We start from the raw sequence: 21771 nt of genomic DNA, 5'->3' as shown, positions 1-21771 counted from the left end.
TTGTAGCTTTTATAACAACAGGGCTTACACAGCATCCCAGCTTAGAAACTTCTACCCTGTACATTGACTCTTTGCAAAGCCTCGCATTAATAATGCTGGGCACTGCTTTATATGGCTTATATTTAAGTATTGAAGTAGCAAATCAGACCAGATATGTAACTTTAATGTATATAATTTTTTTCTTAATACTGAAAATGTTACCTCTTGTTCTGTTGGATTCTTCAATATCAGTATAACAAAAAATTGTCATGGTTAAAAATAATAATGTGACAATGGATTATCAGCATATCTCAATAAAAGGCTACAGCCCATCATATAGTAGCGCTTTTTTGGATGTTCCTTAGGACAGAACTTTTTTAAATGACTTCCCAATATACTTGGGTTTCTTAGTTCTAATGAAAGCAAAGTAACTTAATCCTCTAAGACCTAATTCTGTCCAATAGTTGCTGAAAAAAATCTAAAGAAGAGGAATAACTGCCAAGTAGAATTTTTTCTTAATCTCTGTAATACTGTTTCCTAGAGCCAATAATATATATTACCTCATTTTGTTCAAAAGTCATCATTCAGCCGGGTACCAGTGGCTCACACCTGTAATCCTGGCTACCCAGGAGCTGAGATCTAAAGGTTGCAGTTAGAAGCCAGCTGGGTCAGGAAAGTCCCTGAGACTCTAATCTCCAGTTAACCACCAGAAAACCGAAAGTAGTATTGTAGCTCAAAGTGGTAGGGCACTAACCTTCAGCAAAAGAGCTCAAGGGCAATGCCCAGGCCCTGTGTTCAAGCCCCATGACCACCACCAACAACAATAGAGTAAAAATTCACTCCTGACCCAGTGGGCAGTCTACAGACTTGGCTCTAGCCATCTGTTTACTGCAGGACTTAACAGGGGTAGTTTAAGGGAAACCTTATCTATGGGTCCCAGATTTATAGGTCCCAGATTTATGGGTCCCTGATTTGTGAACTTTAGGAAGGATTTGGTTTTCCTCTGAGAAAAATCATTTAAATCCAGAAGATAGCTTAGATTTTTATGTATAGGAAACTATTTAAATGTACAAGGGGAAACATGTATTTCCTATTCTCATTCAGCTGGGCATGGTAGCCCACACCTGTAATCCTAGCTACTCAGAAGACAGGGAAAGGTAAATCACAATTTCAAGGCCAACATGAGCATATATACATGTATGAAAATATCACAGTGAAAAACCCTTTGCACAAATCATTACAATAATAAAAATAAAAACATGGGAAGGCTGGGGATATTTTCCCACATGATAGAGCACCTGAAGGCCTGAGTTCAGTCCTCAGTACCAAAAAACAACAACTACAACAATAATAGTAACTAGATGAGTGTTTTGTGTAAATTAAAATTATAGGATAGCAGTACACTTTACTAAAATGACTAAAATTGGAGACATCAGAATTCATGAATATAAAGAGTAATGGAAACTCTCTTAACACTACTGGTGGGACTGCAGAAATGGTAAAAATCTTTTCAGAAGATTGTTGGCAGGTTTCTTTTTTCTTTTTTTTGTTGGTGGTGGGGCTTTAACTCTGGGCCTGGGTGCTGTCCTTCAGCTCTTCAGCTTAAGGCTAGTACTTTACCACTTGAGCCACAGAACCACTTCTGGTTTTCAGTGGTTTATTGGAGATAACCGTTTCACAGACTTTCTTGCCCAGGCTGGCTTTGAACCTCAATCCTCAGAGCTCAGCCTCCTGAGTAGCTAGGATAACAGGTGTGAGCCACTGGTGCTCAGCTTTCTTTTTTCTTTGTTTTTCCAGAAGGCAAGTATAAGCTAGGCACCAGTGACACACTCCTTAATTTCAGCTACACAGGAAGCTGAGATCTGATTATCTGAGTTTGAAGCTAGCCCAGGCAGAAATATCTGTAAGACTTATCTCTAGTTAACTACCAAAAAGTTAGAAATGAAACTATGGCCCAATTGATAGAGAGCTAGCCTTGAGCCAAGAAACTCAGAAACAGCTCCCAGGCCCTGAGTTCAAGCCCCAGAACCAACACACACACACACACACACACACACACACACACACACACACACACACACACGGTCAAGTATAGACTTACCTACCTTATGATCGTTCAAGCCCCAGAACCAACACACACACACACACACACACACACACACACACACACGGTCAAGTATAGACCTACCTACCTTATGATCGTTCAAGCCCCAGAACCAACACACACACACACACACACACACACACACACACACACACACACACACACACGGTCAAGTATAGACCTACCTACCTTATGATCGTTCAAGCCCTAGAACCAACACACACACACACACACACACACACACACACACACACACACACGGTCAAGTATAGACCTACCTACCTTATGATCGTTCAAGCCCCAGAACCAACACACACACACACACACACACACACACACACGGTCAAGTATAGACCTACCTACCTTATGATCAGCCTTTATCTCAAGTATTGTAATAATGGGAAAAAGAATATACTGAAGAGAAATCACACACACACACAGAGTCAAGTATAGACCTACCTTCCTTATGATCAGCCTTTACCTTAAGTATTGTAATAATGGGAAAAAGAGTATATTGAAGAGAATCACACACACACACACACACACACACACACACACACACGGTCAAGTATAGGCCTACCTACCTTATGATCAGCCTTTACCTTAAGTATTGTAATAATGGGAAAAAGAGTATACTGAAGAGAATATCACACACACACACACACACACACACACACACACACACACACACACGGTCAAGTATAGACCTACCTACCTTATGATCAGCCTTTACCTCAAATATTGTAATAATGGGAAAAAGAGAAATAAAATCACAAGTCCACATAAGGACTTGCAGGAATGTTTTATTTCTAATTTCAATACTGAAAAAAACTAAACATCAGAGCACTAGCACTAGCCTTGAGCTGAAGAGCTTAGGGACAGTGCCCAGGCCCAGAGTTCAGGCCCCATGTCCGGACCCAAAAAAAAAAAAAAAAAAAAATTGGAACATTTAGCCGGGCACCGGTGGCTCACTCCTGTAATCCTAGCTACTCAGGAGGCTGAGATCTGAGGACCGCTGTTCAAAGCCAGCCCGGGCAGGAAAGTTTGTGAGACTCTTATCTCCAATAAACCACCAGAAAACTGGAAGTGGTGCTATAGCTCAAGTGGTAGAGGGCTAGCCTTGAGCTGAAGAGCTCAGGTTCAGCACCCAGGCCCAGAGTTCAGGCCTGACCAAAAAAAAAAGAAAAAGTCATTTGAATCTGTCTGCTTGGGCTGGCTTTGAACCACAATCTTCAGATCTCAGCCTTCTGAGATCACACGTAAGGGAGTAACTGGTGCCCAGTTAACTTTAACATTGTCATTTCTTCTAAATACTCCTCTCCATTTGTTCTGGAGAGCACAGGGACAGCACCCAAGCCCAGAGTTTAAGCCCCATGACCGACAAAAAAAAAAACCTAAACATCTATGAGCAGGTGAATAAGCAAGCTGCTATAGCCATACAATGGAATATAATATATAGGTAGTTAAAACATCAATGAATCTTATTTGTGCTGAGTGAAAGCAGTGACAGGAAGGAAGGGAGGGAGGGAGGGAGGGAAGAAGGAAGGAATGAAGGAAGGAAGGAAGGAAAGAAAGAGAAAGGGGGAAGGAGGGAGGGAGGAGAAAGGAAGGAAGGAAGTTATTGCTCACTGGTTGTATTTATGTTAAGTTTTAAAAAATGGAAAGTAATACCTAAGTGACAAAAAGTGTGTTAGGGTTGCCTGGGGTCAGAAAGAAAGGAATTAGAAGGAGCATGAGGAAATTTCTGGAGGTGAAAGGTGTGTATTGCCTTGATTGTCATAATGGTGTCATCTGTGTATTTATGACAAATAATGCTGTGGTACAATTTGAAGTGCGTTTCAGTCAAATCTTAGTAGAGCTGCTATAAAGGGAGAACTGACATTCTTATATATGTCTGCAGAGTGTAGCTTCTATTGGCAATACTTTAAACAGTGTCCATCTTGCTGTGGAGGCAATGCAGGAAACTGTGGATGAACACAAGAAAACTCTGGAGTTCCTGCAGAGTGATATGGTAAGGAGATCTGCAAATGCTATAAAAAAGTAGATACTCCTGCTTGCACATTTCTGTATAAGAGTCATGGTACCAACTTGCTACCTAGTTGAACCTGCTTAAAAAGTCTAATAAGAAACATGTAGCAAGTATTGTATAATCTGTAACTTAAACAGTAGATAGAATTGAAAGCCGAGTCTTTTGCAAGCATGAAAACATGATACTAGAGGAGACACTGATAAAAAAAACTATTTCTGAGGATGGAATGACTAAGAAGGAAAATAGAAAAGAAGGAAAGGCCGAATTATCTTGCTTGTATCCTGGGGGAGGCTAGAATGTTCCAGGACCATTCCAGATGGTTAAGTAGATCTAGCAATTGTTTCCTATCTCACCCTCCATTTGTATTAACAGAATCAACATTTCTTAAAGGACACCAATGGAAGCAACCAGATTGTTCCATCACCATCACCTTCATCGGAACTTGACAATAAAACCCACAGTGAGAATTGGAAACAGGTACTTTTTACCTCTGGGCCGTGATGGACTATAGAGGCAGACTGAGGGTTTAGTCTTAGTGTTATGGTACCTCAATCAATATCTTATGTATCTATTTGCCTGTTAAGAGCTGGTAGAGGAGGATGTGTGCTGGCATCTAGGGAAGCTAAAATGCTATCCTTTGAACATGGCTTTTCCTCTGCATGTCAGTCAGTGGGGTAAATTCCATTTTCATCTTGAAAGACATAGAATGATCACATTTTCCTGGTCTATGGGGGAAAGTGGGGAACCTCAATCTAGGGTTGGGGATAAAGCTCCATAACAGAGTACTTGCCTTAAAGCATTTCTTTCTCCTTTTTTTTTTTTTTTTTTGCCACTACTAGAGCTTGAACTCAGGGCGTCTCACCCTTGTTCATCTGTTTTGCTCACAGTTGGCACTCTACCACTTAAGCCATGCCGCTGTTTTCAGCTTTTTTTTTTTCAGCTTTTGCTGGCTAAATCCTCAATTAGCCTCCAGAGTAGCTAAGAGAATAAACATAAGCAGTCAGTGCCCAGCAGGAAGCATAGTGTTGAAAATTGGAATTTTCTTAAATCTAAAAAAAAGGCAAGAAGAGAGTAAAAAAGAATACTGAGTTCAGAATCACATTAACCAAAATAAAGGAAATGTTCACTGAAAAGAATTTCTTTCCTGAGTTTAAAAACCTTTAAAACCTGTAGGCATCATTTCTTTTTAAGTAGCAATCAGTAATGCACTACTTGTTATGGTTTTGTTACATGAACCAATTTAATAGTTGATATTGTTCCTAAGGTAGTCTTGCTCTGATGAATTAAGTTAATGGGATTTTCAGTTAATAACCCAGCCAGCCTTCCTGCCAACAGGTGAGGTGAACACTGGGAAATCAATTCCCAAACTCTGCTTTCTGGGATCATAGAGGGAATCACATATGTTTTCCTCTTCCCTCTGTCCAACTGAGATCATACCATTTCATGGGGAGTAAAGTGGGAGCAATTTAGAATTGGGGGAAGGACAAGGCAGGGACAGAAGATGGATGGTTACAGCGGGGAAAATGGAGTTTGCTTCAATAATTTGGCATAGAAATAGTTGTTCTGTGCTGCTGGCCTGCTTGTCTAATAGCAATCTTTAGCTGCATTCTGCAACTTGATTTATTTCTACTCTAGGATGTCCTGTACCTTCACAACTCTTTAGAGGAGGTAAACAGTGCCATAGTGGGGTACCAGAGACAGAATGATCTTAAATTCGAGGGGATGAATGAGACACTCACTAATCTTACGCAGAGAGTCAACCTGATAGAAAGTGATATGGTTGCTTTGAGCAAGGTAGAAAAGAAAGCAAACCTGACTTCCAGCATGGTAAGCATTTACAGCATTTCTTTTGTGACATGTTCTTGTTGCAATGTATTTTGTCTATATGTAGATGAGATTCTACCTCCTTTTGAGAACAGACGTCGCTGTTCTTGAGAACATCTGTGTTGTACTTAATCCCTGTCTCCTTTAGTCATTCCACCAGCTCTGTGATGTGACTGACAGAGGCTGTGCCAGTACATTTGGAAAGGGAGTTGTGGCGGCATCAACTTGCTTTCCAAGGCCTTACCATCACAAGTTGTTGGCAGAGATCACAAGTCTCCTAATATGTTACAGTGACTTATCTAGTATGGAAGCTTAAGCACATTTCCAAAGGAGGTCTGAGGTCTTCCTGATCTTTTCCAAGATGTTAGAAATAGGAATAATGGGGGCTGGGAAGGTGGCTCAGTGGTAGAGCGCTTGCCTTGCATGCCTGAGGTCCTGGGTTCGACTCCTCAGCACCACATAAGCAAAAAGAAAAAAGCCGGAAGTGGCGCTGTGGCTCAAGTGGTAGAGTGCTAGCCTTGAGCTGAAGAGCTGAGGGACAGCACCCAGGTCCAGAGTTCAGACCCCACGACCGGACCCAAAAAAAAAAAAAAAAAAAATAGGAATAATGAGTTACCTTTTTTTTTTTTTTTTTTTTGCCATTTCTTTTAAGCCTGAATTTAGCTTTCTTTCGTCAGAATATCAAGGGGAACTCTTGGCATATAATGTCAAGAGAACCATTTAAAATAAACTAGCTCAATACATAAGGTCAGTGACTCTGACCCCTCATAAGAAAATTGAGTCACCTATGAAGTTTCTGATGCTGGCTGACCCACCTGTTTATGAATACTTTAATGTGGGCTTTTTAAAATCACCTTTTACCTACACAGCATGCAGAATCCACATATGGATTATTCTGTGACTGTTATAGGCCCCAACCTTTAAAAGGTGTCAAGCAGCAAAGACACAGGCATCTAAAAAAATGGAAACCAAATACAGGAAATTGTACTATAAATTCAAGTATCCACAAAGCTGGAAGCAAGCTGACAAGTAAAGTTGAACTCTGGCACAAGGCAAGGAGCGTTTGAAATGATCTGCCATGGGGGAGCCTTGGCAAGTTGCCCAGACATGGCTTTGAAGGGTGGAGTAGAAGACCTATCCCCCTCTACCAGCCCCTCCTGATTTAGAAGGGTGTGTAATTTAGTACAAAGCTGTGAAGATTAAAGGAACCCTAGTTTTTAAAGCCCTTTTGAACCTAGCTAGGCTAAGTAGGGAACTTGGGATGTTTTGATGAATATAGTAAGCCTGGAAGGTTTTCAAGGCTTATTGTGAAAACTTACCACCCCCAGATTCCCCCTACTGTCCCTGCCCTGTCCTTTCATATTTTTATCCAGCAGAGAAAATTGGTAATAATATCCATATGCCCCACTGTTTCTCCCAACAGCAGAGTACCCAATGTGGATCTGGATAAAAGTTCTCTCACTTTTCATGCTTCAAAGTTTTAAAGTTTGTAAAGTCCCCAGCTTCTACTTTGACTTGCTCCCTTTCCATTCTGCCTCCATTCTGATGTTCCTGTTGCAAGTGGTGCAAGACCTGTTAAATAAGCTTCAGTTTGTTTAAAAATGTTAAGTGTTGTTCAAGTTTTAAGGCTTGTCTTTAATCTTTTTCTCTTGTCCTTTTTGCCTACTAAGGTGGGGAACAGAGCTGCCACTCTGAAAAGAGAATCTGTGGATCCAGAGGCCAACAGAACCGATATTGTGAAAACCCAGAATGTAAAGGTAAATAACAGGGGCCTCCCTGAAATAAAAACAAATTCATCAGCATCTGTCTGTCCCCTTCTCAAAAAGAGCAGTTTGGTCTCATGTGCTAAAACTTCTCTATCACTTGACCATGCTCCCAACCCTTTTTGCGTTAGTTATTTTGGGAGAGGGTTTTGTGTTTCTGCTTGGGCCAGCCTGGATTGCAGTACCTGTTTATACTTCTGCATAGCTGGGATGACAGCTTTTATTGATTGAGATGGGGGATGGGTCTCACTGACTTTTTGCTTGGCTGGCTTCAAACCATGATCCTTCCAATCTCCATCTCCTAACTAGGATTACATATGTGATCCACTAGTACCAGAGTGATAAAATGCTGTCTATCTTTATTTTTCATCCTTAGCAATTTTGTAATAGAAAGTCACATATATTTAAGGTCTTGGTGCATTATAAGCTGGGCTTTTATTGAGTTTTTGAATTGCTTCTGCAAAAAGTGTTTTAAACATTAGAGCCAGATATAAATAATATGTACCAAAAAAATAACAGATGGTTACTGTTTGAAAGTAATAGTGGCCAGACAAGCTCATGCTTGTAATTCTTACTGTTCTGAAGGTTTATAGTTCAAGGCCAGCCTGGGCAAAAAAGTCCATTAGACTTTGTTTCCAAAATAACTAGCACAAGGCATGGTTCAAGTGGTACAGCACAAGCCAAGCAAGTGTGAGACCCTGAATTCAAAACTTTAATACCACCAGAAAAAGAAGAAAGTAGTAGTGGTAAGAAAACCTGCCTGGCAAGCACAAGGCCTTGAGTTCAAACTCCCAATACCAAGGGGGGGGGAGGGGGAGAAAAGAGGAAGAGGGAGAGGAGAAATGAGATTTCAGTAGTAGTTGGTAGTTTAACAGTAGACATCAGAACACAATACCAGTAAACAATTTTACATAAATTTCTTGTCTTTACTTCCAGACTCCTTTCCTACTTCATCAACACATCCTAACCATACTTCATTTCTCCTTACAATAAGCATTTAGTACCTGTTTTTTGTTATATGTGTCCATATTGGAGCTCCTTAAGTAAACTAAATAGCCTGCTAAACAGTAATATTAGGGCAGAAGTAAAAATAGGCAAGTAAAAGTATTAGATGAAAGAAATGTGAGATCTGTTGATGTTCTAATAAACATAGGATCAGGCCTTTTCACATTATCAGGAGCAATTAATTAAACTTATTTTTATGTCATTCTTGATCATCCTGGGAATGAGGTGTAGTATGAGGGAGGAACTTTAAAAAAAAAAAGTTGAAAATAAGTAAAATTTCAATTAAAAATACTGTAGCTCCTTGTTCCTGATGATTTCCCCTACCATTTGAATCATCACTATCGGGAGACTTGGAGGGGAAATACCTGTGGTTTGAGTTTAGCTGCTTTAGAAAGGCGGGGTAGGAGCAAGGTGCTGGTGGCTCAGGCCTATAATCTAGCTACTCCACAGGCTAAGATCTGAGGATCGTAATTCAAAGCCAGCCCGGGCAGGAAAGTCTGTAAGACTCTTATCTCCAATAAACCACCAAAAAACTGGAAGTGGCACTGTGGCTCAAGTGGTAGAGCGCTAGCCTTGAGTTGAAGAGCTGAGGGACACTGACCCAGTCCCAGAGTTCAAGGCCCCATGACCGACAAAACAGGGGGAAAGGGGAGCCACAGGTGACATGGCGCATACCTATAATCCTAGTAGCTACTCAGGAGGTTGAATCTGAGGATCCCTGTTCAAAGCCAATCCAGGCAGACAAATCAGTGAGACTCTATCTCCAATTAACCAGCAAAATGTTGGAAATACAGGTATGGCTCAAGTGGTAGAACATCAGCCTTGAGAGGAAGAAGCCAAGTGAGAACAAGAGGCCCTGAGTTCAAATCCCAGTGTTAGCACAAACAATAAAAATCCTGTGCATCATGTGGTCTAGTCACTGGTGATATGATATATTTAGTTAGTGTGAAATAACTTCCAGAAAGCACTGTCCTCATTTAGGAAATGGGTGTTGCACAGATACCTGAGCAATGGTACATTTCCTCAACTGCTGATGCTTGCATGCTTTCTTCCATCAGCCAAATGTTCACAGTGAGTCAGTGAGTAGAGCGTAATCTTTCCTTAATAGTCTAGCCTCAAATCCAGTTAGAGACTTATCAACACTGAGAAAAAAGGTATTTCTAGTATTCATCAATTCATTGACAAATGAGGGTCAAGAACTGCATGCTACAAATGCTGTGGACAATATTGGAGGCTCAGTTGAGGCCTCCTGCCTTAAACTTTCTGTGATCTTTGTTTTGAGCAGAAAGAAGATAGCCCAAATTCTCAGGTATCCAAATTACGAGAGAAATTGCAGCTGATCAGTGCTCTCACAAACAAACCTGAAAGCAATAGTCCTCCAGAGACTGCAGATGAAGGTGAGTGCGGGCCTAGCTTCTTGAATATTTCACGCAGGCTTGGGCAACTTGCCTCCCGCACAGAGTGGGAAAGGTGTTTCAGCAGCACTGATCGAACCAAGTGAGTAATGCCTGAGCGCACTGAGATGAAGCTGATGCACTTTGCTTTCATTTAGTAAAACCATTTTGTACATGATTTGTACTCTGGTCTATTAAGGGAAGAATGGGTAATGTTTAGCTGGAAATAGACTTCTCCATGCTGTCTGCATCCAATTATAGGTAAAAATGTTACTGTCGTAGTGAATTCTAAACCAGCCCTAAATGTTGTTCATGAGCCTTTCCATTTTGTAAGTGCATAAAATTTACTTAAAAATAAATATTATTAGCACTTTTGAAAATCATTAGCATAATGGAACTATTGGGGTGGGAGGGCACATGGCTTTAGGTAGAGACAGTTATATAGCAAATGCATTAATTAACCTTTACTGATTTAGGCCCTTTGAGAAGACAACAAAAGCATTTTTCAGTGTTGGCTTTGATCTATCATCCTACAAGTATTTTTTGGAAAAAGTAGTTTTGGAAAAGCAGAACTACCATAGAGGCCTTATAACACTGTGCTACATAATCTTATGCTAACAGCCTTTGTTCCAGCTCAGCTGATAGCATATACTCCCAGTCTAGGCTTATAGCACATCTCCCAGGAAGTCAAAACATCATTAATATCCAACCACTGGGCTGTTTTACCATCTCATTGTGGTTTTTTTTGTTGTTGTTGTTTTTGAGGTGGGGGTCTGGTCATGGGGCCTGAACTCTGGGCCTGGGCGCTGTCCCTCAGCTCTTCAGCTCAAGTCTAGCGCTCTACCACTTGAGCCATAGTGCCACTTCTGGCTTTTTTCTTTTTGCTTATGTGGTGCTGAGGAATCGAACCCATGCCTCATGCATGCAAGGCAAGCGCTCTACCACTGAGCCACCTTCCCAGCCCCTCTCATTGTGTTTTGCCATCTTGCCTTACCATCTAAAGGCATATAATACTAACCTCTACTACCACTTGAGTAAGTCTCTTTTATGCAAAATGTTTGAGACCTCAAGTATTTCTGATTCCAAATTTTTTTCAAATTTTGGAATACTTGTATAGACATAATGAGATATTACTCAAGTCTGAAAATAAATACATAGCCTGATGGCAATTTTAATTGTGACCATCACATGTGGACTTCTCCACTTACGTCAACACTCCAAAATTTTTGAATTTTGAAGCATTTCAGATTATGGATTCTCAAATTAGAGGTGTTTCACCTTCGTAACATCTTTCAGGGTACTGCTGCTTTAAACCTTCATGTTAACATAATACTGATTCATCCTCACTTGCCCACCAGCATATCTCAGTCCAAGCCTTTAACATTACATAATCTCTGCTAGTTAATATTTAATTGTTTCTTTTAAATGAATACATACGCAATTTCCCTAAATAGTGACCTTCAGTGCTTGTTTAATTTGCTGTTGGAATTGACTATACTAAAAGTGTATGTATTTGTTACAGAACAAGTGCAGAATTTTACATCAAAGCCTTCAGCATTGCCAAAATTTTCACAGTTTCTTGGAGACAAAATTGAGAAAGCTACCCAGTTAAAACCTATCTCCCTACCAGGAATTTCTAGCCTTGAAGGTAAATTTCTATACTGTGGGGTAATGGTAGGAAGGTTCCATGTCATTACTTTTTTTGTATGGTACTGAAGTTTGAACTCAGGACCTCGAGATTGCTAGCTTAAGTGCTAACTCTTTTTGGGGTGGCGAGGTGGGGGCAGTTGTTGGGTTCGAACTCTGGGCCTAGGAGCTGTCCTTGCGTTCTTCAGCTCAAGGCAAGTGCTCTACCACTTGAGCTACAGCACCATTTCTAGTTTTCTGGTGGTTTATTGGAGGTTAAGAGTCTCATGGACTTTCCTGCCCAGGCTGGCTTTGAACCATGATCCTCAGATCTCAGCCTCCTGAGTAGCTAGGATTACAGGTGAGCCACTGGTGCCCAGCTTGAGTGCTAACTCTTTTAAGTCACACCTCTAGCTCTTTTTGCTGGTTAGTATGGAGATGAAGTCTAGCAAACTTTTATGCCCAGACTGGCCTCAAACTGTGATTCTCCAGATTTTAGCCTCCTTAATATTACAGATGTGAATCACCTGGACCCAGCCAAGGTTGTAACTTTTTACTTTTTAAGTTGTATAAAAAAATAAAAATATGGGGGCTGGGAAAAATATGGGTTGGCTCAGTGGTAGAGTGCTTGCCTCCCATGTATGAGGCCCTCGGTTCGATTCCTCAGCACTATATAAGCAGGGAAAAAAAGCCGGAAGTGGAACTGTGGCTCAAGTGGTAGAGGACTAGCCTTGAACTGAAGAGCTGAGGGACAGCACCCAGGCCCAGAGTTCAGATCCCACGACTGGACCCAAAAAATAAATAAATAAATAAATATAAATAAATAAAAATATCTAGCTGGGCACCAGTGCCCAGGCCCAGAGTTCAAGCCCCACAACTAAACAACAACAACCAAGAAGTATCTAACATTTATTTGAGTACTTATAAGCCACATACTTTATTTGCATCACCATCTTGTAAACATAAGTCTGGGCACTCAGTAAGTGGTTGAGGCAGAATTCAAGCTGACTGACAGCAAAGCTTATACTCTTAAGCAATGTACCATATTGTAGAGGACAAAATGAAGATAGTACTGTGAGGTTAGTAAAATGATGATCCTCCAAAAATGAGAAGCCCTTTGCTGAAAGTCAACAAGAGAAACATCATAGGAAGATAAGCATATTTGCCTTCGAATAGTGTGTTCTGCTCTTTATTGTGATGTCAAAACCTCCCAGCATTTGCTGGGAAATCACCCATATCTCTCCACTTACCTTTCTTTGACCCTTTACTTTAGGTACCATGCCACTAGGAAACATATCCTAACAGAAATTTTATTTTTGTATACTACTAGAAAGTATGGAGCATGAAATATGAGTTTCATAAACTCATACACACACACACACACACACACACACACACACACACACACACACACACACACACACACACACACACACACACACACTTGAAATCTAGCACTTGGTGACAGGCATCTGGAAAAAGTTTCCTATTTTCTGGCTCTCAGAGAGCTTTTGAGGTTTTACTAGCTGCATTGCCCAGCTTCTGACAGGAGTGACAGTAGGGCGCTATTTAGAAATTGGCAAGAATGCTTTGATTCACTTCCCAAATCCATCTCTCCTTCCTTTTTCATTCTTCCTGAGTATCAAACAGTACCCCCATTAAATCAAAGAGGCATTCAATGAAGAAAAGAAATGAATTTTAGATGATTTTTAAAGAAACATAAGCCCCATTTACCTTCTTCAGTATTAGAATCTAAATCATTCAGTTGATTATAGGAACACAATCAAATTCTTTTTTTAAGCCTCCTGAGTTCAGACATGAACCACCTGCACTTGGTATCACCAACAAACACTTTTTTTTTTTTGACCAGTCATGGGCTTGAACTTGAGGCCTGGGCAATATCTGAACTTTTTTACTCAACGCTAGCGCTCTACCACCTTGAGCCACAATGCCACTTCTGTCATTTTCTCCTTATGTTGAACTGAGGGATTGAACAAGGGCTTCATGCATACTAAGCAAGCAGTCTACCACATTCCCAGTTCAACAAATACCCTTTTTTTTTTTTTTTTTTGTCGGTTGTGGGTGCTTAACTCTGGGCCTGGGCACTGTCCCTCAGCTCTTCAGCTCAAGGCTAGTGCTCTACCACTTGAGCCACAGTGCCACTTCCAGCTTTTTTCTGCTTATGTGGTGCTGAGGAATCAAACCCAGGGCCTCAAGCATGCGAAGCAAGCACTCTACCACTGAGCCAACTTCCCAGCCCTAACAAATCTTTTTGATGATGGTTCTCCTGGTGATTAGGAAGTGACAGCTTAATATAATCTTGAGTCCCTGGTTCTTAAGCTGACACCTAATAGAAAGAGCACCAGACTGCGTAATAATAAAACATGTTTTCTAGTCCATTTCTAAGACTCAGGCAAGTTACTTTCACTTTTGAGCTTTGGTTTTTCTACCAAAATTGAGTTTGGGGGATTATTATTGCTTGTAGACAACTAAAACATTCCTCCATTCCCCACACAGCCATCCAGCAAGATTCTCACAATATGCCATGGTCTGCTTTACAGACTAGTTCCTATCAAATAAGCTTCTGTGCTTCTTTACCTCCCTTCAATGTAAAGTAAAGGGAAGAAAATTTAAAGGGAAGGGGCTGGGAATGTGGCTTAGTGGTAGAGTGCTTGCCTAGTATGCATGAAGCCCTGGGTTCAATTCCTCAGTACCACATAAACAGAAAAAGCTAGAAATGGAGCTGTGGCTCAAGTGGTAGAGTGCTAGCCTTGAGCAAAAGAAGCTCAGGGACAGAGCCCAGATCCTGGTTCAAGTCCCAGGACTGGCAAAAACAAAAAATGAAAATTTAAAGAGAAGGCCCTGGCCAGGGAGAAAACCAGGCCATGCATTTCTCCATTGTGTCACTATAGGATAGTGCCATTTGGTATTCATCTTGTTTTTAAAGGATTGAAAATTGCTCTTAATGATTCAGTGAGATCCTAAACATAAACATTTTTTGAAATATCTGCAAAGGAGCTTTTCTTTTATTGCTTTAAAGTCATTTGAGGCTACTGGGACTTGAATCCAGGGTTTTGTGCTTGCTTGCTTGCTCATTTCTGGTTCTCAACCATTTGAGCCATGCCATCAGCCTAGCTTTTGAGGGATTAATTGGAGATGGAGTCTCACAAACTTTTCTTCCTGGCCTGCTTTTGAGCCATAATACTCCAGGTCTCATTCTCCTAAGTAGATAGGATTGCAGGCATGAACTACTGGCTCACCTGACTTGAGACTACTTTTAGCTATATTCAGCTATATGCATAAACACATTTTTTGCAATTCCTTTTGACAGATCTTCAGAATTTGTTCCACAAGACTGGCCAGGATATGAATGGGAAGTTGACCTACCAAGAAATCTGGAATCTCCTAGGCTCTTCTATGCCAGAACAAGAAAGCTTGAGAGCATTTGATTCCAATTCGGATGGAAGATACTCATTCCTGGAGCTAAGAGTAGCTTTAGGTGTCTAGCTTCATCAGGCATACTTGGAAATGGAGATAGACCCCTAACTACCTAAAATCTATTTACTCGACATAAACAACCATTTTTCCTATCCAGCTGCCCCTCATGTCCTCCAAACTATTGTAGCAGACACATTGCCACCTTTTAACTTGTTTGAAAAAACTATATAAAAATTATTTTTTTAAAAAAGAAAACCATATTACTTATAATATGATAGTCAGAAGTCTTATGGTTTCTTGAAACCAGTAAGCTTTTACATTTTGAAATTACCAGGAAAAAAAAAAGCCCCCTTTTTTTTTCTCTCTCCTTTTTTTAAGGAGGAGACCTTATCTTTTAAAACTGGAAAGTGTATATAGAAAGAGAATAGCTACCTTTTATATTTCATATAAATTTGCCTTAAATTAGCTGCACTTTATAGAGACTCAGAAACTGTCTTTTCTTTAAAAGATAGACCTTTTCTGCTTGTAAATATTTAAAACAAAAGAAAAGTTGTGCATATTGTATGAAAAGTAGGAAGAAAGGTTTTGAACAGGATGTGAACAAATGACTTATTAAAGTTTGTTAATCTGATCTGCATAGCAGTTAAAACTATGTCCACATCTCCTTAAGGTATCCCTCAGCCCAGGTGCTGCCATGGGTTTTGGCCTGGGAGCTGAGGGAATTGATTCAGGGAATGGACACTGGAGATAGCCTAGCTCCAGGCTCAGGAAAGTCAGATTCTGGGTCTTTGTTCCTGCTCTCTCAGTTAACCTCAACCTAGAATCAGAGAAGTCTTGTTGAGGATCTTTCTCATTTTTAATCTTCTGTTAGGGTTTTTGAGCATTAAAAAGTTATCCAGTGGGGATCTGTATTTTCCTCACAAGTAAGCTAGATTATCTCCCCCTACCCACAACTCAAGTCTATCTTAGAGCTATAGCTGGCTCCTACCTTCAGAATGCCCTCCATTCTATTACGGCAGAACCCAAGTCCCTTGTCACCATCACAAACTGGCCACCAGAATACTTGAAGAATGCTATGCTTATGGTTTTGACTCTAGAAGCTATACCCCTTGGAATTTTACATGGGGGCTAACTGAGAACATGATAAATTCCTTGGTAGGATGACTAATGCAAAAAAGAGTATGAAGTGAAAATCATATTCATCAGCTCAGAACTTGTTATTAGTGGTTCTCTGCCCAGAAGGTGCCAAACTATAGCAAGCAAGCCTGGAGCAAGAGTCCTCACAAGATGGTAGAAGCCCTTAAATACTTCTTTGGACTTGCCACAAAAGGTCCCTGGGCCGGAAGGATAATACATTCTTGTCATCTCTACACTGAGTTAGACTCATGAGTTGGTGTTGTTCCTAGGAGCAGTCTTTGGGCAACACTAAAGGAACACTTAACTTTACCAAATTTAATTTTGCTGTAGCCAAGTCAGGGAGAAACTAGAGAAGCTTTTTAGTAGAGAACATTTCCCTTTAACTTATCCAAGTTGCCATCAGCCGTGGATGCAGTCCAGTACCCTTACATATTTAAAGGTTAGTTTTTTTTTCTTTACATGATAGCTTTGTGTTGGCTAACTTTTTTTTTCAAGAAGTATTAAAGTTTAATTAAAGTGAGACAAAGTCTTTCCGTGAATATATATACTTATGTCATGATTTATGTTTTTCCCATTTAAATTTTTTTCCCTTAACATTTACCTTGCCCATTTATGCTATTTCATTTTCTTGGAAAGGTTAATAAAATATAGTTTAAAAGTAGCCTGGCACTTTAGGTAACTTGAAGATAACTCTTGGTCTTCTAGCTGCCTTCCCTGCCCTCCCTCCCCCCTCACAACACACTTTTTAATATATACTCTCTTACAAATTTTGTAACAACCAAATAAAGTTCTAGCAATAAATTGAATTATACTGCTATATTTGTATACACCGTACCATAAATAGTGTGTCTGTACCTGGAAGGTATTTTTTTGAGAACTGATTTATATGAAATATATTGAGGGTAATGTAGCTTGTCCTTTTTAGTTTTGAGTTCTTATTCATAGGCAGATACTTTCAGGACACTTTAACTCTTTGTGGTATGTACTTTTGTTTTGCATCTCCTTTTAGTTTTTCTTCTTCTCATCTGGAGCTTGTCAGCAAGCATCACCCCTGAGCCATGTGTAGTGCCATCCCCTCCCCTACCAAGTCAGCAGTGTCTCCATACTGCACTTGGTCCCATGATACCATGTCATTTGTCCCAGACAGAGGTAGATATCTTGACACTACCTTTGTTCAAAGTTGAACAGACTCACTGGCTTAAGAGCCACAGCAGCCTATCACACAATGTTGATTTGGGATTTTCATTTGTATGTTGTCCTAATTTATTAGCCTGTGCCTGCACTGAGCAATAGTGAAGCCTCACCGGCCACATCTCAGCGTTGAGAAAGAGATTGGGTAGTAGTGAGTTTGCCTTTGGTTTCAAATCCTTTTATCCTTAAAGTCTGGTGATTCCTAGGGCTTCTCTCCTAATTTTCAAAACTAATTTGTTTTGTTGACTCATGCTTTCTGGAGTAATGTTTACTTAAAGAACTTCCTCAAGTCCAATAGGGTAGCTCACACCTGTAATCCTTGCTCTGGGGAGGCTGAGGCAGAAGGAAGGATCAAGAGTTCAAGACCAATCTGAACTCGTAAACCAGTCAGACAAGTAATGTGGAAATAAAGCCAAAGGAAGAGAACACCTGGCTTCAAGATGAATTCAGGTTGTCTGAAGGCAGAGAGTGCCTGGCCTTCAGAAATGGGTCCTATGCAACAAAGCCAAAGAAGTGGGCGCCCCCTACTTCTGCATTTTGCCTTCCTTGTGGTTTCCTTTCTTTGCCTTTGCTGGTCATCGCTCCTCAGCATCCAGCCTGCCAGTCACAGTGCAAGGTTTTGATTGTGATGGGCTCATGTTCACAATGGCCTATTTTAGTGACAGCTTTTGTTTGCTACACACCTCATTGGCTTGCTTGCCAACACCAGCTAGATGTGTGTCCTTTCATTTCCAAACCAGAACACATTTGTGTATTCCTGTGATTTGATAGAGCATGTATTGTAAATGAACCTAACCTACCTTGTTTTCTCATTTTAAGAAATGTAAATCTACTTTGTTTTAGAGGATCGATTTTGGAAATGGATAAATGATTTTGGTTCTCTTAAGGAATTAATCAAGGGTTTCATGACTTGAGCTTTGCCATTTTAATTTGTCTAAATAAAATATTTCCTTCCTTTCAACTATGTCTTACTAAAGAAGCCTCCCTATTCCCTTCTTTTTAAAAATCTGGTTTGATCCTAGTTGTATGAACTCCTTCCTCTTGAAATCGAAGACTAATAGATGATAGACACAAAGCAATGTTCAGAAACCTACCATAAGAATTGCAACATTTGCGCTTGGCGTTGGTGGCTCATACCTGTAGTCCTTGCTACTCAGGAGGCTGAGATCTGAGGATTGCAATTCAAAGCCAGCCCGGACAGGAAAGTCCATGAACCCATCTCTAATTAACCACCAGAAAACCAGAAATGGCACTGTGGCTCAAGTGGTAGAGTGCTTGCCTTGAGGTGATTAGCTTAGGGACAGCTCCCAAGCCCAGAGTTCAAGCCCCATGACCAACCAAAAAAAAGGGGAGGGGGGCTGGGAAGGCGTCTCAGTGGTAGAGTGCTTGCCTCGCATGCATGAGGACCTGGGTTCAATTCCTCAAAAGCCGGAAGTGGTGCTATGGCCCAGGCCCAGAGTTCAAGCCCAGGACTGACAAAAAAAAAAAAAGACTTGTAGCATTTGGCCTAAAGGAGTAAGCAGAGCTCAGGCTTTAGTCACATGCAGAATGGCAGAGGGCAAGGTGATGCCTGTTTCAATAAGAGGCTCAAACATTTAGGTCTGTTTTATATGTTGAGATTCAATGTAAAAGGCATGCTTCCCAGGTAGATTCTACCATTTTGGAGCAGGAAAAAAAAGATAAAACCTATTGCTAGAGAGAAGTCATAGATAGGTTTGGGGTTTCTCCACAAACCTCTGCTTCTCCTAGGGGAAGTCCTTGCATAAAACCTAATAATTTGCAAATATGAGTTTATACACAGGGCATATAACTAGGAGGAATATCGAGTCTGTACACAAGTACTAATTCAGTGTGCCTCCCTATAGCCAACCTCCAGTTCCAGGGTTGTATTGGTGAGACTCATGACCAAGTTGGTTTGCAAAGTGCTCCCACAAAACAGGAAAGGAATTGCCTTCAAATAAGCAAAGGAGATGTAGAAGAGTCTTAGACTTTTTAATTTTCCATACAGTGACAACCAGATGGGCTCTGACCTCTGTCAATAACCACCTTGAAGTTAGTTCCATTTCCTACTCTGCCCCCTGGTCCCTGCAGCCCCACCTTCATCGAGCGGAAGCTACAGTTCTGAAGCAAAAGGCTTGGCGTTGAAGCAGTTCCCCCTGTGGGCCAGTGTGGGTAAAGAATGGAAGTGGACATTCCTTTCAGGACAGTTGGCCAGAGGGTAGGATACAGAGTGGTTCAGCATAGGAGGTAGGTTGCAGAGGGACAGAGCAAAAGGCACCTCCTGAAAGATGGGAATTGGGAGTGGGGAGCTGGTCTGGGGCTGTGATGGGGAAGAAAGGGGCTGCTGTGGGACCACAAGAGCAGGTTGTGGGGGGCCAGGAGCCTCACCCCTGGGACTGCTCTCTGGGACCACATAGGCTCTGCCTTCCGGGATGTCCATCTCCCACAGAGAATCTGGATTCTGGACTTCAGTCTCCATCTTGGTGGCAGCAGGAGGAGGGCCGGTATTAATGGCTGTATTCATGCCATAGTGACGTCGCTTGTTTATCCAGTAGAGCAGTGGGCTGTAGGTGAATGTGGCAGCTCTCATCACCTCCACCCACTGCTGGGCACGCTCTTCCCGCCGCAGGTTCTTCTTCCAGTGAAGAAAGAGAATGCAGCTGCCCGTGACCACAGAGCACAGCCCCAGGAAACCAAAGTACAGCAAGACCCACACTAAGGAAGAGGAAAAAAAAAAGAGGCAGGCTGGCTGATGGTGCTCTAGTTCGGGATCTGAGCTGTCCCTCATTTATTTCCTTGAACCAATCATCATCCCAGCCAATTAACTCTTCTCATGACTCCTTCCCTCCCTCCTCCTAGGTTTGTGTCATCATTCTTTTATTCAGAGATGGAAAGTTCCAAGGAGCTTAAAGATGATAATAAAAAAAATAAAAAAGCTAGATCTAGAGGAGGCATGATCTGGCCAGGTTGTCAGACTCCCAGCCTAGGAACCTATCCAGTCCACTGGACTGAGAAGTCTCATTAAGGGCTATTTAGGGAAATGGTTCAGCTGTTGACAGGGACACCAATGTATCCCCTCTGGTTGGGCAGAGAATGGTCTCTGCCTTCTCTTTTTTTTTGTTGTTGGTGGTGGTTATGGGCCTTGAACTCTGGGCCTGGGTGCTGTCCCTCATGTCTTCAGCTTAAGGCAAGAGCTCTACCACTTAAGCCACAGCACCACTTTTAGATTTCTGGTGGTTAATTGGAGATAAGAGTGTCATGGACTTTCCTGCCCGGGCTGGCTTTGAACCAAGATCCTCAGATCTCAGCCTCCTAGGTAGCTAGGATTACAGGCATGAGCCACCAATGCCTGGCTTTCTGCCTTCTCTTTCTAGAAGGGACTGTTTCCTTTTAGCACCCCATTCATGCAAATTCTTCTTTGTCTCCACACCTAAGGACACAAAGTGAATGGCGGGATTCAGGGTATACTTACTGCCAGGGAGGCTCAGGTCCTGTTGGGAATCCATAAGGATGTGCATTGGTACCCAGCCCACTGCTCTGGGGCGAGGAAACTCATCCACTGATCTGTCACCAATGGGATCCTCAGAAGGCCCAGGACCTCATTGTTGCCTAAGGGAGAGGTCACCAAGTTCTGAGCACTGAGCATTCCAGGGGCAGTGCTTATGAGATAATGCAACAAAGGGCCATCCACTAGTATCTCATGAACCTAGTGTGTCTTATTTTATCAGAGATTGGTCCACCCCTTGTGGTGAACCCATAGAGCATCCCCCCGGGCTCACACTAGGGTCTCACGCTTTCAGAGTCTTACCCATGTTGGTCACTAGGAAACCATGGCCAGACACCTTGTGGGGGTGGGTGGGAGGAGAGGGGTGGCAGTGCAGGACAGAGGAGCAGTTGATCAATGCTTCCCTCTTTGTCTCCTACAATCTCTCTTCTGTTTCACTTTCTTCCTTCCAATAAATGCTGGTATGGGTTTCTGGCACATCAAGCCCTGTAGGATTTCCCCTTTATCTGGTCCTGTATCTCTAGCCTTCCCTTTCCAATCCTCATACTCCTTTCCCTTCTAGCCGTGTTAGAGTGAACAGACTCCTCTTATTCACCTCCAAGTACTTCTCTCAGATCACTGGTTTTCCTGAATGGTAAACAACCATCCTGTTTGGCCAGGATTAAAAGGATATCCAGGACATGTTTCTTCACCCAAGAGTGGCTCTTTACTGAACACTTGCGTATCCTCTCAGGCTCGGCTCATATGCCTGCTCTGTGGCAAACAATTATTTCCAT

At 41.6% G+C, this 21771-nt stretch overlaps 2 protein-coding genes across 6 annotated transcripts in view; one reads left to right on the top strand and one right to left on the bottom strand.

The window, feature by feature from the left end:
- Efcab14 (EF-hand calcium binding domain 14) overlaps positions 1-18451 on the top strand; it is a 40934-nt gene extending 22483 nt beyond the window's left edge. The window contains exons 5-11 of one of the 5 annotated variants that reach the window (XM_042682604.1): positions 3984-4094; positions 4503-4589; positions 5748-5939; positions 7607-7693; positions 9990-10101; positions 11621-11746; positions 15056-18451. In XM_042682604.1, the coding sequence (XP_042538538.1) occupies positions 3984-4094; positions 4503-4589; positions 5748-5939; positions 7607-7693; positions 9990-10101; positions 11621-11746; positions 15056-15231 (891 nt within the window). In that variant the 3' untranslated portion in view covers positions 15232-18451. Of the gene's footprint in view, positions 1-3983; positions 4095-4484; positions 4590-5747; positions 5940-7606; positions 7694-9986; positions 10102-11620; positions 11747-15055 lie in introns of all 5 variants that reach the window. The other 4 variants (XM_042682595.1, XM_042682586.1, XM_042682579.1 and 1 more) reach the window with 4 other exon arrangements.
- Positions 18452-19529: 1078 nt separating this feature from the next.
- Tex38 (testis expressed 38) lies at positions 19530-21008 on the bottom strand. Its single transcript, XM_042674570.1, has 2 exons — positions 20921-21008; positions 19530-20205 (listed from the first exon to the last, which is right to left on the bottom strand). The coding sequence occupies exons 1-2, from the start codon at positions 21006-21008 to the stop codon at positions 19604-19606; spliced, it is 690 nt and encodes a 229-aa protein (XP_042530504.1). The 3' UTR covers positions 19530-19603.
- Between the last annotated feature and the right edge of the window lie 763 nt (positions 21009-21771).

Source organism: Dipodomys spectabilis, unplaced genomic scaffold (genome assembly GCF_019054845.1).
Source record: "Dipodomys spectabilis isolate Male_0828 unplaced genomic scaffold, ASM1905484v1 ptg000002l, whole genome shotgun sequence".
Lineage (NCBI taxonomy): Eukaryota > Metazoa > Chordata > Mammalia > Rodentia > Heteromyidae > Dipodomys > Dipodomys spectabilis.
Note: the sequence above shows the minus strand (reverse complement) of the source record. Positions and strands in the feature narration are given on the sequence as shown.